This window comes from Carcharhinus amblyrhynchos, chromosome 35 (genome assembly GCF_965287045.1).
Source record: "Carcharhinus amblyrhynchos chromosome 35, sCarAmb.v2.hapA, whole genome shotgun sequence".
Lineage (NCBI taxonomy): Eukaryota > Metazoa > Chordata > Chondrichthyes > Carcharhiniformes > Carcharhinidae > Carcharhinus > Carcharhinus amblyrhynchos.
This window is the reverse complement of record NC_137358.1, coordinates 15531044-15547732: the sequence shown is the minus strand read 5'-3', so window position 1 is coordinate 15547732 and position 16689 is coordinate 15531044. Positions and strand designations below refer to the sequence as shown.

Below are 16689 nucleotides of genomic sequence, written 5' to 3'. Positions count from 1 at the left end.
AAAACAGAATAACAGAAATACAGCACAGTTCTGGAACACCTGCTAATCGAGAGACAGCTAATTGTTCGTCAGAATTGGGAAAAGGATTAGAATGTAATAGGATTTGGGAAGGGGCAGGGACAGTAACAGTCACTGGACCGCCATTTAATTTCTCCTGCCTTCCAACTTGTTACAGACCTTTCCTTGGGTTCCTCCCCCTCTTCCCCTGCCTCTGGGCGTACTTGAAGTCCGTCACATCACAAACCTCTCCCAGCACTTATCGCCCTGAATGCTATTTCTCCATCCACAGATGCTGACAGCCCCCGGGCAATCCGAGCATTTTCTGTTTTCATTTCTTTCACTCCTTTCTCATGTATTCTTCTCCTAAAACACATCTGTGCTATTCGCCTCCATATTATTCATTCTTCATGGGATGAGGGTGTCGCTGACAAGGCCAGCATTTGTTACCCTCCCTAATTGCCCTTGCTCACCATTTCAGAGACAGCCACATTCCCAAGGCTCTGAAGTCACATGCAAGGATGACAGGTTTCTTTCCCTAAGAGACATTGGTGAACCAGATGTGTTTTTACAACAATCAATTATAGTTTCATGGTCACCATTACTGAGGTTAGATTTATGTTACAGCTTTATTTTATCAGCTGCCGTGATGGGTTTCAAACCCGCATCCCCAGAGCATTAGCCTGGGATTACTAGTCCAGTGATAGTACCACTTTGCCACCAATAACATCCCCACATCCTAAACACAAGTTAAAAAACAAAGTGCAGAAAACACTCTAGCAGGTCTGGCAGAGTTAATGTTGAGTCCAATGTGACAGAGCTCCAAAGGAGAGTTGTATCGGATTCAAAACATTCCTCTCTCCACAGACGCTGTCAGACCTGCTGAGCTTTTCCAGTACTTGCAGTTTTCATTTCAGATAGCCAACACCTGCAGTTTTGTTTTTATGTTAACTCTACATCCCAAACACTTCATACCAATAAAAATAATGTTGAAAAGGAAGGAGCTACCAATTAAACATTTTCAAATTGACCTGAAATATACTACCCCTGGGCAAATATGCAGTACTGACACTGAAAGCTTAACTACTGATGGTGACCAAGACAACTATCACCAATTGTCGTTAAAAACCCATCTGGTTCACTAATATATTTTAAGGGAAGGAAATCTGCCATCCTTATCTGTTTAGGCCTACGTGTAACTCCAAAGTCCACAGTGATTTTGGGAGGACAAACAAGGCAAGGAAATATACAATAAATGCTCAGAATCTAAGTAGTAAAGAGGATCAGAGGGACCTTGGGGAGCATGTCCATTGGTTGTTGAAGATAGCAGGACAGGTAGATATGGTGGTTACATAAGAACATAAGAACATAAGAAATAGGAGCAGGAGTAGGCCATCTGGCCCTTCGAGCCTGCCCCGCCATTCAATAAGATCATGGCTGATCTGTCGTGGCTCAGTTCCACTTTCCCGCCCTCTCCCCATAACCCTTAATCCCCTCTCTTATCAAAAACCCATCAACCCGCTTCTTAAAAATATTTAGCGAGGCAGCCTCCACCACTTCAACGGGCAGAGAATTCCAGAGATTCACCACCCTTTGAGTGAAGAAGTTCCTCCTCAACTCCGTTCTGAACTGCCCCCCCCTTTATCTTGAGGCTGTGCCCCCTAGTCCTACTGTCTTTTTTGAGCGGGAAGAGTCTTTCCACCTCTATCCTATCCATCCCATTCATCATCTTATACGTCTCAATGAGATCTCCCCTCATTCTTCTAAACTCTAACGAGTACAAGCCTAGTTTATTCAGCCTCTCCTCATAGCTCAACCCCCTCAACTCCGGTATCAGCCTAGTAAACCTCCTCTGCACTCCCTCCAAGGCCAAAATATCCTTGCGCAGGTGCGGCGCCCAAAACTGCACACAGTACTCCAGCTGCGGCCTCACCAATGCCCTATACAGCTGCAGCAAGACCTCCCTACTTTTATAGGAAGGCATATGGGATGCTTGCCTTTATTAATCAAGGCACTGAATGAATATAAGAGCATAGACATCACGATGGAGCTTTATAAAACACTGGTTAGGCCACAGTGGAGTACGGTGTGCAGTTCTGGTTGCCACTCTATAGGAAGGAAGTGATTGCACTAGAGAAAGTACAGAGAAGATTCAGCAGGATGTTGCCTGTGTTGCAGCATTTCAGCTACGAAGAGAGGGGCTGGATTGGCAGGGCTCGTTTTCCTCAGAAAGATTTTTCACCCAGAAAGTGGTGGGAATCTGGAACTCACTGCCTGAAAGGGTGGTAGAGGCAGGAACCCTCACAACATTTAAGTATTTAGATGAGCACTTGAAATGCCACAGCATACAAGGGTACATACCAAGTGCTGGAAAATGGGATTAGAATAGATAGGTGCTTGATGGCTGGCATGGACACAATGGGCTGAAGGGCCTCTTTCTAAGCTGTAAAGCTCAATGACTCTATGATGTGGTTGATCATTCATCAAAACCACACAATGCCTACAATGCAGAAGGAGCCATCCAGTTCATCGCGTCTGCACCAATTCTCTGAATGAATATCCCACCCAGGCCTTTCCCCCATCCTATCCCCATAACCCCGCATATAAACCTGTTGGGCTTTAACCTGACGTTGCGAGACTTCTTACATAAACCTAAATTAAACCTGTTTCAATAAACCTATTGGGCTGTAACCTGATGTGGTGAGGCTACTCACCCTGAGGTGGCAGCTGTCAATCAGCCAGCCGGGCACCACCCAGTTGCACCGCTATTGGCCGCGGGCCCAGCAACAAGCAGCCGCCGATTGGCTGTCGCAACTGTCAATCAACCGGGGGTGAGGGACCGGTCGCTCAGCAGCAGCAGCGGCGGCGGCGGCGCACGGCGGAAAATCCCCCCCCTCACCCTTCTCCCTGGGCAGCGTTTGGAAAGAGAGACCCAGACTCCCGGCCACACGCCGACACCCAGCCCCGTTTAACCGGAATGCATTTGGTCGGCGCTGTTTCCTTACCAACCCGCTGACCGACTGGCGTGCTGAAGGGATTGCCATACAGAAACTCCATCTCCAGCCGAGATGCTCCGAGCAGCTGACCCGCCTCACGTGATGTTTACCACCCACCGCAAGGCAGCCTGGGTACAACCCCCGCTCACGTGATGTTTACCACCCACCGCAAAGCATGTCGGTTACAACCTGCGTCACGTGACATTTATCGCCCGCCACAAGGCAGCCTGGGTCCAATCCCTTCGTCACGTGATGTTTACCACCCACCGTAAGGCAGCCTGGGTACAAACTCCCTCAGAAAATTAAAATTATTTCAAATTAATTCTCCACCCACCCGCATTTCACACCCTGCAGACACCCAGAACTTAAAAAAAATCAACGATCAAAAAGAGTCTGGTGATACAGTCCTCATTCTAAACCCACCCTTTTCCCTGAAACACACTCAGGACTGCCGACAAGAGCCCGACGGGACAAGAGATCACATACCTACTGCTGAGTGAGTGCCGCAGCGCCCTGTGTTGCCCTGGCTGAGGCAGTGCGTTTGCTACCAAATAAACCTGTTGGACTTTAACCTGGTGTTGTGAGGCTTCTTACATAAACGTAAATAAACCTGTTGGACTTTAACCTGGTGTTGTGAGACTTCTTACATAAACCTAAATAAACCTGTTGGACTTTAACCTGGTGTTGTGAGGCTTCTTACATAAACCTAAATAAACCTGTTGGACTTTAACCTGGTGTTGTGAGACTTCTTTCTGTGTTTACCTCAGTCCAACGCTGCGTCTCCACATCATGAGGCATCGCAGCCAATTTTACCCAACATGGTGGCACAGTGATTAACGCTGCTGTATCAGGGACTCTGGTTCTCGTCCATCTTTTCAAATCTTTCCTGGTCCCACAACTCTCCAAGATTTCTACGCTCATCTAATTCCGGCCTCTTGGAGATACCCAATTTTAATTGTCATTAAGCTGCCTGGGGCCCTGAACTCTGAAACTCCCTCCCTCAACTAGCAGCTCCTCCATCTCACTTTCCTTCTTTAAGACGCCTTACATCCAATCCTTGCCTAAACCTTTGGTCATCTGCCCCTAATAGAATTGTAACAGTGCAGAAGGTGGCCATTTTGGCCCATCATGGAGGGGTGGCATAGTGGGTAGCACTGCTGCCTCACAGCACCAGGTGACCCGGGTTCAATTCCTGGCCTAGGTCATTGTCTGTGTGGAGCCTGCTCGTTCTCCCTGTGTCTGTGCGGGTTTCCTTTAGGTGTCTGGTTTCCTCCCACAGTCCAAAGATGTGTGGGTTAGATGGATTGACCACACAAAATTGGCCCTTAGTGTCAGGGGGACTATCATGGGGATAAATACATGAGGTTATGGGGATATGGCCTGAATGGGGATTGTTGTTGGTGCAGGCCCAATGGGCCGAATGGCCTCCTCTTGCAATGTAGGGATTCCATTCTATTCTATGAAGGTACCCAAAGGCCTAATGGGGAAGCTCAATAGTTTAGAGCTAAAGGTATGGGAAGCCTTAGTTAGCAGACTCATATCTGGGAGATAATTAGAAGGAACACTTTTACAAATTAATGAATAGCTGGTTCACAGCCCAGACTCAGATTAAACATGGCCCTGGACACAGGAACAGTTGTCTACTCAACTTGGTGATGAGCTGATGACAAACTGAATTTTAACCTTTTATGGTGGTGTTTACCGTATCCAGGTAACGGGGAAGTAACTTTAGCCAAGAGGAGTTAGTAACGGACAAATTAGAAATCATTATGATGAGAAGTGCTAAGCTATTGGCTGGCATAACTGACAAAGACTTATATTGATATATGGCCATTAAATGAAATTACTTTTAAACTAATGAAAGGCAAAGAATCAAATTAAGAAAATTTTTAATTGCCCCACAAATTTAATTCCTCAGCCATTTCTTTATTCCCTGTTCTGAATTCTCCCACTTCTGACTGGAAAGGGCCTACATTTGTTTTTGTCAATCTTTTTCCTTTACATATCTATGCAATATATTGTACAACGACTTAATCTGTGTTAAGCCACAGTAAGTAAGTAAACTTGCCATGGTCCCAAATGACCATTGGCTGGTGGCGATTTAACCTGAGGATCACCACACTTCGGGCGAGGGGCAAGGTTGAGAAGGTGGGAATTTGATGAATAACCACAGCTGATACGGGAATTGAACCCGCATTGTTGGCATCACTGCATCACAAACCAGCTGTCCAGTTAACTGAGCTAACCTGACCCCAAAAGTTTCGTTATTAGTCACAAGTAAGCTTACATTAACGCTGCAATGAAGTTACTGTGAAATTCCCCTAGTCGCCACACTCTGGCGCCTGTTCGAGTCAATGCACCCTAATCAGCATGTCTTTCAGACTGTGCGAGGAAACCAGAGCACCCAGAGGAAACCCATGCAGACACTGGGAGAACATGCAGATTCCATACAGATAGTGTGCAAGTAGGCCTATTCAAAAGTCTGATTGCAGCAGGAAAGACACTTTTCTTAAGTCAGTTGGTACGTGACCTTAGACTTTTGGATCTTTTTCTCGATGAAAGAAGATGGAAGAGAGAATGTCCCGGGATGCGTGGGATCCTTAATTACGCTGGCTGCTTTTCCAAGGCAGCAGGAAGCGTAGACAGAGTCAATGGATGGGAGGCTGGTTTGCGTGATGGACTGAGCTATATTCACAACCTTTTGTAGTTCCTTGTGGTCTTGGGCAGGGCAGGAGCCCATACCAAGCTGAGATACAACCAGAAAGAATGCTTCCTATGGTGCATTTGTAAAAGTTGGTGACAGTCATAGCTGACATGCCAAATTTCCTTAATCTCCTGAGAAAGTAGAGGCGTTGGTGAGCTTTCTTAACTTAAGTGTTGTCATGATCACTGTTTTTTTAACTGAAGTTTAACCTTTATATTGTGACATTGGTTTCCTGAGTATAATTGCCACCTCATTGAGAAATCCTGCTAGCACCTACCTTCTCCCCATAACTCTACACATTCTTCCTTTTCAGTTTATGGCCTTGTGTTACGCAATCAGAATTTGCTTCATGAGATTCCTGTGAAGCCCCTGGGAAGTTTTATTATATTAAAAATGCAACAAGAATCCAGGTTGGGGAGATCAGGTGGGGCTGTAGGTAGCGTTCCTATCTCCGGGCCAGAAGCTGTGGGCTCACAACCCATTTCGGACCTTGCTGACAATGGAAGGTGTGAAGGGGCGGCAATGGTGGCTCTAAAGTAAAATTTAAGTTCATTTATTATTCACAAATAGGCTTACATTGACACTGCAATGAAGTTATTCTGAAAATCCCCACGTTACCATTGTCCAGCTACAGTGAGGGAGAATTTAGCATGGCCATTGCACCTAACCAGCACATCTTTCAGACTGTGGGAGGAAACTGGAGCACCCGGAGGAAACCCACGCAGACACGGGGAGAATGTGCAAAGTCCATGTAGACAGTCTCCCAAGTGGAAATCGACCTCCTCTTCCTGGCACTGTGAGGCAGCAGTGCTAACCACTGCACCATCAGGCCGCCCCCTAATATAGGGATTCCTCCCACACTCCAAAGATGTGCGGGTTAGGTTGATTGGCCATACTAAACTGACCCTTAGTCTCAGGTAGATTAGCAGCGTAAATATGTAGGGTTAAGGGAATCGGGCCTGGGTGGGATTGTGATTGGTGCAGACTCGATGGGCTGAATGGCTTCCTCCAGCAGTGTAGTTTTCTATGGTTCATAATGCAGTCAAACAGGTTGATTGTGATCAGGTAATCTCCCAATAGCCCTGATGATAAGAATATGAGAGGTTCCTGGTCAGTCAGGGTGTAGAAGGCAACGTCAAACCACTGCAGTATGTTGCAGCAGATAATCATGGACCAATCCAATGGAAGTCTATAGTCATTGGGACAACACGGTAGCACAGTGGTTAGCACTGCTGCTTCACAGCTCCAGGGACCTTTCCCGGCTTGGGTCACTGTCTGTATGGAGTTTGCACATTCTCCTCGTGTCTGCGTGGGTTTCCTCCGGGTGTTCCGGTTTCCTCCCAAAGTCCAAAGATGTGCAGGTTAGCTTGATTGGCCATGCTAAAATTGCCCCTTAGTGTCCTGAGATGTGTAGGTTAGAGGGATTAGTGGGTAAAATATGTGAGGACATGGGGGGTAGGGCCTGGATGGGATTGTGGTCGGTGCAGACTCAATGGGCCGAAGGGCCTCTTTCTGCACTGCAGGGATTCTATGATTAACACTCTCTTAAAGCTGGCTGCCTGAAGGAGGGAGGGTAAATCCCTACAGAGCCGAATGAGGCCATTCAGCCCATCAAGTCTACACCGACCACAATCCCACCCAGGCCCTATTCCTTTAACCTCACACATTTACCTTAGCTAGTCCCCCTGACACTAAGGGTCAATTTAGCATATCCAATCCACCTAACCCGCACATCTTTGGACTGTGGGAGGAAACCGGAGCACCCGGAGGAAACCCACGGGATGAGTCTAATGTTTCCAATACAGGCAGAACTCAAGACAGGCATTAATAGGAGGTGAGACAGGCTTTAATAAGAGGATGCGAAAGAACTCAGCAGGCCGGACAGCATCTGTAGGGAGAGAGAAACAGGATTAGCATTTCAAGTTTTCATACCTGGGAGAGTGGGAAAACCTGTTCGATATTACACTGAGGCTGGAAGAGATTGCAGCAAAGGTGTAGCAAATTTAAAATCAAAAGAAACATGACCAGGTGAGGGGGAGGAAAAGGAGTGTTCGTACATTGAGATAAAAATTAAGGGATATGAAAAAGAAGTGTTAAGATGGAGAGGAAAGATCACCATCTAAAGTTGTTGAACTTGCTGTTGAGTCTTGAGGGCTGAAACGTGTCTAATCGGAAGATGAGGTGATGCTCCTCCAGTTTGTGTTAGGCTTCACTGGTGCATTGCAGCAGGCCAAGGACAGACACATAGGCTTGAGAGCAAGATGCTGAGTTAAAATGGCAGTGACAGGAAGGTTGGGGTCATGGCTTACAGGCTGAGGGAAGGTGTGTCACAAAGAGATCAGCCAGTCTGCGTTTAGCGCCCCCCCAGTGCATCAAGAGCAGCGAATACAACAGATCAAATTGGAGGAGGCACAAGTGAAATGCTGCTTAACTTGAGTGTTTGGGGTCTTGGACAATGAGGAGGGAGGAGGTAAAGGGGCAGGAGTGGCACCTTCTGCAATTATAAAGGAAGCTGCCATGGGAAAGGGATGGGGAGTTGGGGGTGATGCAGGAGTGGACTAGGGTGTCCCGGAAGGAGTAGTCTCCGTGGAATGCTGACAGGGGGATGAGAAGAAGATGCGTTTCCTGGTGGCATCGGATAGAGTTGACAGAAATGGCGGAGGATGAACCTAGAATCCCTTCGGCCCATCGAGCCTGTACCAACAACAATCCCACCCAGGCCCTATCCCCGTAATCCCACATATTTACCCTGCCAGTCCCCCTGGCCAATCAACCTAACCCACACATTTTTGGATTGTGGGAGAAAACCAGAGCACCCGGCAGAAACCCACACAGACAACAGGGAGAACCCCCACACAGGCGGTCACCCAAGCCAGGAATCGAACCCATGTCCCTGGGGCTGTGAGGCAGCAGTGCTAACCACTGTGCCACCTTTTGAATATGGAGGCTGGTGAGGTGGAAAGTGAGGACAAGGGGGCCCCTGTCATGGAGGTTCGGGGAGGGAGGGCAAGGGGTGAGGGCAGAGGTACAGGAAATGGGTTGAACCGGTTGAATGTCCTCTCAGCCACAGGGTAGGGGAGACCTTGGTGGACGTATCAGAAGGATCATTTTCGAAGGTAACATCATCAGAACAGACAGCAATGGAGAAACTGGAAGAATGGGATGGAATCCTCAGGGGAGCAGGATGTGAGGAGGTGTAGTCGAGGTAGCTGTGGGGATCGGTGCATTTGTAATGTGTATTGGTGGTCAGTCTATCACTGGAAGCAGAGGCAGCGATGTCAAGGAAGGGAAGTCTGGTACTAAATAAACCTGTTGGACTTTAACCTAGAGTTGTGAGACTTCTTACTGTGTTTACCCCAGTCCAACGCTGGCACCTCCACATCAGGAAGTGGAGTGTCAGAGGTGGACCACGTGAAGATGAAAGAAGAAAATTGGAAGCAAAATCAATAATTTTTTTCCAGGTCCAGACAATAGAACATAGAACATAGACAACAGCATGATGCAGCACCAATGCGATCATATTTGCTTATTTCAGTAGAATGTTTGCACTTTACAATTTTCACATTGCTTCTGGTGCAGATTTGGATGGGTATAGGGAGAACTCTAGTGGCAGGAATAAGAATTGCATATAAATTACATTTACAGAAATGGGAGCAATTAAAATGACCATTTAATCTGTCACAGTAAATTAAGTTAGGTAATTATCAGCAACAGTATCCTTCTAACAATGTGATTGTTAATTGTTAACTATGACAAATCTACGTCTCTGGCTCAGAATGTGAACAAGTCTAAGTATGGAGTCTCAGGTAGAATCATAGAATCCATGCAGTGCAAAAGGAAGCCATTCAGCCCATCAAACCTGCACCGACACCAATCCCACCCAGACCCTAACCCCAAGTACTTACCCTGCTAATCCCCTGACTCAAAGGGGCAATTTAGCATTGCCAATTCACCAAACCTGCACATCAGCAACAACCTGTGCTGGTCCCCCCAAGGTCGACACTATAGTTAAAGCATATCAACATCTCTACTTTCTCAGAAAACTAAGGAAATTTGGCACGTCAGCCACAACTTTCACCAACTTTCACAGATGCACCATAGAAAGCATTCTTTCTGGTTGTATCACAGCTTGGTATGGGCTCCTGCTCTGCCCAAGATCGCAAGAAACTACAAAGGGTCATGAACGAAGTCCAATCCATCAAGAAAACCAGCCTCCCATCCACTGACTCTGTCTACACTTCCCGCTGCCTCGGAAAAGCAGCCAGCATAATTAAGGATCCCACGCACCCCGGACATTCTCTCTTCCACCTTCTTCCATCAGGAAAACGATACAAAAGTCTGAGGTCACGTACCTACCGACTCTGCTACCATCGGACTTTTGAATGGACCTACCTCACATTAAATTGATCTTTCTCTACACCCTAGCTATGACTGTAACACTACATTCTGCACTCTCTCCTTTCCTTCTCTATGAACGGTACGCTTTGTATCTGTGCAAGAAATAACACTTTTTACTGTATACTAATACATGTAAGAAAATTAAATCAAATCAAATACCTTTGGGCATTTTGGTAGTTAATTACTGTAAGAAATGTGAAAAGGAATGCAAATTTTTCTTGTTTCTCCATTTGGTCCCTTTTCTCTCTTTCTTCATCCTATCCTTATTCCTCTTTCTGTATCTGATTTGATACTGAATTCTCTCTAATTCACTGTCCTGTTTAATTCTGAATCCTTCCTAGAGAACGAGGCCTGCATCGAGTCTGTGCCAACTTCTTTCTTTAAAAATTCAAGTCTACTTAATAGCCTCTCAATTAGGGTTTCATTAACACTGCAATGAAGTCACTGTGAAAATCCCCTTGTCGCCACACTCCGATGCCTGTTCAGGTACACTGAGGGAGAATTTAGCATGGCCAATGCACCTAACCAGCACATCTTTCAGACTGTGGGAGGAAACTGGAGCACCCGGAGGAAACCCACACTGACATGGGGAGAATGTGCAAACTCCACACAGACAAAATATCAGCCAAATTATAGAATCCCTACAGCGCAGGAAGAGGCCATTCGGCCCTGGCAACAATCCCAACCAGGGGTTACAGAGATAGGGCCTAGGTGGAATTGTTGATGCCAAAAGACCTCCCCCTGCACTGTAGGGATTCTATAATTTGGCTGATATTTTGATGCAGTACCCAGGGAATGCAATATTGTCAGAGGTACCATCTTTTGGATGATATTAAGGTCCTATGTATCTTTTTAAATATCTCAATTATCTATTGCCTTATTGCACTCCACCCCCTTCCTCTGCCAAACCATACCTGGGGTGACACAGTGGTTAGCACTGCTGCCTCACAACGCCGGGGACCCAGGTTCAAATCCTGGCCTGGGTCACTGTCTGGGTGGAGTCTGCACGTACTCCCTGTGTCTGTGTGGGTTTCCTCTGGGTGCTCCGGTTTTCTCCCACAGTCTGAAATATGTGCTGGTTAGGTGCTTTGGCCTTGCTAAATTCTTGCTTAGTGTAGTCGAACAGGCGCCAGAGTGTGGTACTTTCATTGCAGTGTTGATGTAAGCATACCTGTGACACTAATAAACTTAAAACGTAAAAACGGTCTGAAAGACATGTGGGTTAGATGAATTGGCCATGCTAAATTCTCCCTCAGTGTTCCCGAACAGGTGCTGGAGTGTGGTGACTAGAGGATTTTCACAGTAACCTCATTGCAGTGCTAATGTAGGCTATTTGTGACACTCATAAATAAACTTTATTAATATTTTGAGTACCGTTAACCTCAGGTAGAAAAATGAAACATGAGAAAAAAGCAGGAGCATGATTCAAAAAGGAAAAGGATAAATCTGAAATGCAGGACAGAAGTTGGAGCACGATGCTAATCTCATATCTAGGCATTAGCTAGGCATAGTATCTAACTATAGGTACAAGTAATTGGCTTGGTTTCGCTATTGTGATTTTCAGAATAGCATATGCCATTGTTTTTACATCTCTCTGTCTCTCACTTCATAACCTCTCCAAACCTTCCTCATAAGACAACCCACCCATTCCTGGTACTCATAGAATTCCTAAAGTGCAGAAGGAGACCATTCGGCCCATCGAGCCTTCACTGACAACAATAGTAATTTAGTAAACCTTCTAATGAATTGCTTCTAATGCATTTACATTTGTCCTTACACATGGACCGTGTGTGTTATAGTAAACATCTTAAAAGTGTGAAATCTTGTCGTGTTATCATTTCGGCCATTGATTGGAAGCTCAAATCTCTTTTTAACATTATTGGTCTCCACACAATCGAAACATACTTCAGTTAAAAACAAAACACTTACAGTTCAGTGAGTTCTCTGTGAAGTCTTGATACATGATTGAGTTTGAACAAGCCAGAGTAGTAGCAAGGGACACAGGGGGGCGGCACAGTGGTTAGCACTGCTGCCTCAAAGTGCCAGGGACCCAGGTTTGATTCTGGCCTAGGGTCACTGTCTGTTGTCGTTATGCTACCGTGGATGCAAAGTAACACTATTCCCCAGATTCTCTCCATTTCTCTCAGTTCTTTTGGATATTATAACATCATATCAAACGTATCTGTGCAGCTGCTTTGGCATCTGGAGCAACTATTCAAAAATTCACCTTCGAACACTCAGTGGCACAGCGGTTAACATTGGGATCTGGGTTCGATTCCCGGCTTGGTCACTGTCTCTGAGGAGTCTGCACGTTCTCCCTGTGTCTGCATTGCTTTCCTCCGGGTGTTTCAGTTTCCTCCCACAGTTCAAAAGACGTGCTGGTTAGTTTAAAGTTTATTTATTAATGTCACAAGTAGGCTTACACAAACACTGCAATAATGTTACTGTGAAAATCCCCTATTTGCCACAATCCGGCGCCTACTCGGGTACACTGAGGGAGAATTTAGCATGGCCAATGCACTTGACCAGCACATCTTTCGGACTGTGGGAAGAAACCGGAGCACCCAGAGGAAACCCACGCCGACACGGGGAGAATGTGCAGACTCCGCACAGATAGTGACCTAAGCCAGGAATCAAACCTGGGTCCCTGGCACTGTGAGGCAGCAGCACTAACCACTGTGTGCATTGGCCATGCTAAATTCTTCCTCAGTGTACCTGAACAGGTGCCGGAGTGTGGCAACTAAGGGATTTTCACAGAAACGTCATTGTAGTGTTAATTTAAGCCTACTTGTGACACGAATAATAAAACTTTTTTTAAAATGCTGAACTCAGCCTCCTTCAGCAAGTCACCCAACACAGAGTTCTCCATTTACCTCTGTCAGTGCTGCTGAATGAATATCAGATGAGGGCCAAAATCAGCTCAATTGGTGCTACTGTCTTGTCACACCATCCAACTTTCTGTCTGTCTGATATCCATTCAGCTCTGTGTGAGGTCCTTCACCATGGGTAGAATGCCTCTCCTGTGCTGTTACTGCCAATGCAGACAGGGCAACATCTTTCTTTTGATTTGATTTATTATTGTCACATATATTAGTATGCAGTGGGCCAAAAACGGGCAACTAGCTTAATGGTAAAAACTGAGTGGCATGGACAAGTTGGGCCGAAGGGCCTGCTTCTAGGCTGTAAACCTCAGACTACGTAACAGTGAAAAGTATTGTCTCTTGATTTTGATTTATTATTGTGACATGTATTAGTTACAGTGAAAAGTATTTTTCTTGCACGCTGTGCAGACAGGGCATACTGTTCATAGAGGAGGAAAGGAGATTGTGCAGACTTTAGTGTTACAGTCATAGATAGGGTGTTGAGAGTTTGAAAGATTTAGAATAAAGTTTTAGGAGCATAGAACGAGAGTAAAAGATAAAAGGTATACTGGGCACAGCTTGCAAGAAGTCGCCACACCATCTTGATTCTTACGCACTATACAGACAAAACATACCATTCATAGGGAGGGAAAGGAGAGAGTGAAGAATGTAGTGTTACAGTCACATAGCTAGGGTGTAGAGAAAGATCAACATAAGACAAGATATTAAATTAAGTCCGACAGAAGCAGGGAAGAAGCTGTCCTTGAGTCGGTGGTACATGACCTCAGACTTTTATATATTTTTCCTGATGGCAGAAGGTGAAAGAGAGAATGTCCAGGGTACATGGGAAAGTGTAGACAGAGTCAATGGATGGGAGGCTGGTTTGAGACAACCCATTGAAATAATAAGACTTTGAAACTAACTCAAGTATAAAAACTCACAATCTTTTATATCATCGTACACACAGCTACAGTTTACAGCACAGAACTCAAATCAGCCCAGGAAGCACTTTTTATGAAAGCTTAAAATAAAAACAGCAAATATTCTAAACCTTTGTACCTTTCATTAAAAACAGAAAATATATAATGTATAAACATCTTATGGGCAATACCAACCTGTATGAGAGGGCTTCACTTGGAAACTGTCACTGATATCATTATCATAGGAGTGGCACGGTAGCACAGTGGTTAGCACTGCTGCCTCACAGCGCCTGGGACCTGTGTTTGATTCCTGGCTTGGGTCACTGTCTGTGTGGAGTCTGCACTTTCTCCCCACATCTGCGTGGGTTTCCTCCAGGTGCTCTGGTTTCCTCCCACAGTCAGAAAGATGTGGTGGTTAGGCAGATTGGCCGTGCTAAATTCACCCTCAGTGTACTTGAACAGGCATCGGAGAGTGGCGATTAGGGGATTTTCACAGTAACTTCATTACAGTGTTAATGTAAGTCTACTTGTGACACTCATAAATAAACTTAAAACTTCACTGTGACGGAAAGAAAAGGATGAGCCACAAAAGAGTTTCATTCTGCAGCTGCAACAATCTTCAGTAAGACTCAGTGAACCATGGTTAGAGTGTGGCTTGCTTCCCTCGCAGAGGGTCAATGTGTATTGTAAAGGACGAGTGTTCTTCCGAATTCATCAATACATTTCTGGCACTCAATGGCAGCCCGTATTCCTAGCAGGGAGTTCAAGCAGATACAGCAGAGAGTGAGGGGCAGGTACAGCAGTGTTCAGGCAGATATGGCAGAGAGCAAGGGGCAGATACAGCAGAGTTCAGGCTGATACAGCAATGAGCGAGGGGCAGATACAGCAGAGAGTGAGGAGCAGATACAGCAGAGTGTTAGGGCAGATACGGCAGAGGGCGAGGGGCAGATACAGCAGAGAGTGAGGAACAGATACAGCAGAGAGTGAGGAGCAGATACAGCAGAGTGTTGGGTCAGATACAGCAGAGGGCGAGGGGCAGATACAGCAGTGTGTTCAGGCAGATATGGCAGAGAGTGAGGAGCAGATATAGCACAGTAAAGCTACACTGCTCCAAAAACATGTTCTGACCCAATCTATCACTTGTATCTGACATCCACTCGTCCTACACCTCCCATCGTCATGACCTCAGTTAGCCAGAAGAGAGAGAAAAGTGTTTTATCCCCTTGTTCTGGGATCTATCTGAATTCTGATCCCAGAGGTGAAAGAACATATGCAATTAGACTTTAGTCAGTGGAGTCCGACTGGGTGAAAAATCTTATCCAAGTTGGTTACATGCAATTATTCTTTGTTCTTAAATCTGTATTTTTCATCATGGACAATCACCCCCCGACCTACTTGAACTCTATTTAATTTTTATCTTTTAAATCATTGTGCATACAACACACTTGTTAGTGTTCAAATTGCTGGTCCATACTCTGTACACTCAGTATCTGGGATCTGCTTTGAGGTACGAGGTACACTACTTAGATTTACAACCTCTGATCCAGCAGCCAGAGCTCTCAGTTATTGTCCCTGGGCGGGGAGGCAGGGAACTGATCAGGGTTGAGTACTATTACACAAAGCCTTTTCATCCATCCGATAAAGACAACCCATTGAGGGCTGTCACAAAACACACAATGGATGAAGATCAGTTCAAGTCAAACTGATCAGTGGAAGAAAGTCGAATGGCCTCTTCCAGTTCCTTCACGCGGGGGAAGGCGATGGCTTAGTGGCATTTTTGTTCGTTCCTGGTACATGGGCATCACTGGCTGGGCCAGCATTTATTGCCCATCCCTAGTTACCCTTGGAGGGCAGTTGCGAGTCAACCACATTGCTGTGGCTGTGAAGCCACATGTAGGCCAGACTGGGTAGGGACAGCAGATTTCCTTCCCTGAAGGATATTAGTGAACCAGATAGGGTTTTTCTGACAATCGACAATGGTTTTGTGGTCATCAGTAGATTCTTAATTCCAGATTTTTTTTATTGAATTCAAATTCCACCAGCTGCCATGGTGAGATTCGAACCTGAGTTTCTGAATAGTCCAGCAATAATACCACTAGACCATTGCCTCCCTGCTGGACTATTAATCCAGAAACTCAGCCAATGTCCTGGGACCCGGGTTCGAATCCCGCCATCGTGACAGATGGTGAAATTCAATTAAAAAAATCTGGAATTAAGAATCTAATGAGCACCAGGAAACCATTGTTGATTGTCGGAAAGACCCATCTGGTTCATTAATATCCTTTAGGGAAGGAAATCTGCTGTTCTTACAACAATGTGCTATGGCTCTGGAGTCACATGTAGCCCAGACCAGCCCTCCAAGGGCAACTAGAGATGGGCAATAAATGCTGGCTAGCCAGCAATGCCCATGTCCCACAAATGAATAGAATAGAAAGAGGACTGACTAAAACACTCCATCCATTCTTGAGTCGGTGACAACCCAAAGTTTAGCAATGTGAAATGAAGTTGCATCCAATCTGAATTCACGCAATTAAAAAGTAGCATGAGTTTGAAGGAATATCAGGTCATCTTACTGAAACATATAAGATTCTGAGGGGACTTTACAGAATAGAGACTGGGAGGATGTTTCTCCCCAGGGAGAACTGAGGAGCAGAGTTTAAAAAGGAGTCTCCCATTTAAGGCAGAGGTGTGGAGGGAATCTTTCTCCCAGATGGATCTTGAAATTTGTCCCCCTCTCGTATCTGACTCATCAAATATATTCAAGGCCGAATTAGACTGATAAGGGAGTCGAGGATGATAGGGAACTGGCAGCA

General features: G+C 45.7%; 1 protein-coding gene across 3 annotated transcripts in view; it reads right to left on the bottom strand.

Annotated features, from left to right (window-relative positions):
- Window positions 1–3146, bottom strand: part of LOC145361753 (TOM1-like protein 2) — a 90236-nt gene extending 87090 nt beyond the window's left edge. Inside the window, exon 1 of one of the 3 annotated variants that reach the window (XM_080217687.1) lies at window positions 3003–3146. In XM_080217687.1, the coding sequence (XP_080073813.1) occupies window positions 3003–3054 (52 nt within the window). In that variant the 5' untranslated portion in view covers window positions 3055–3146. The remainder of the gene's footprint in view (window positions 1–3002) is intronic. The other 2 variants (XM_080217690.1, XM_080217688.1) reach the window with 2 other exon arrangements.
- Between the last annotated feature and the right edge of the window lie 13543 nt (window positions 3147–16689).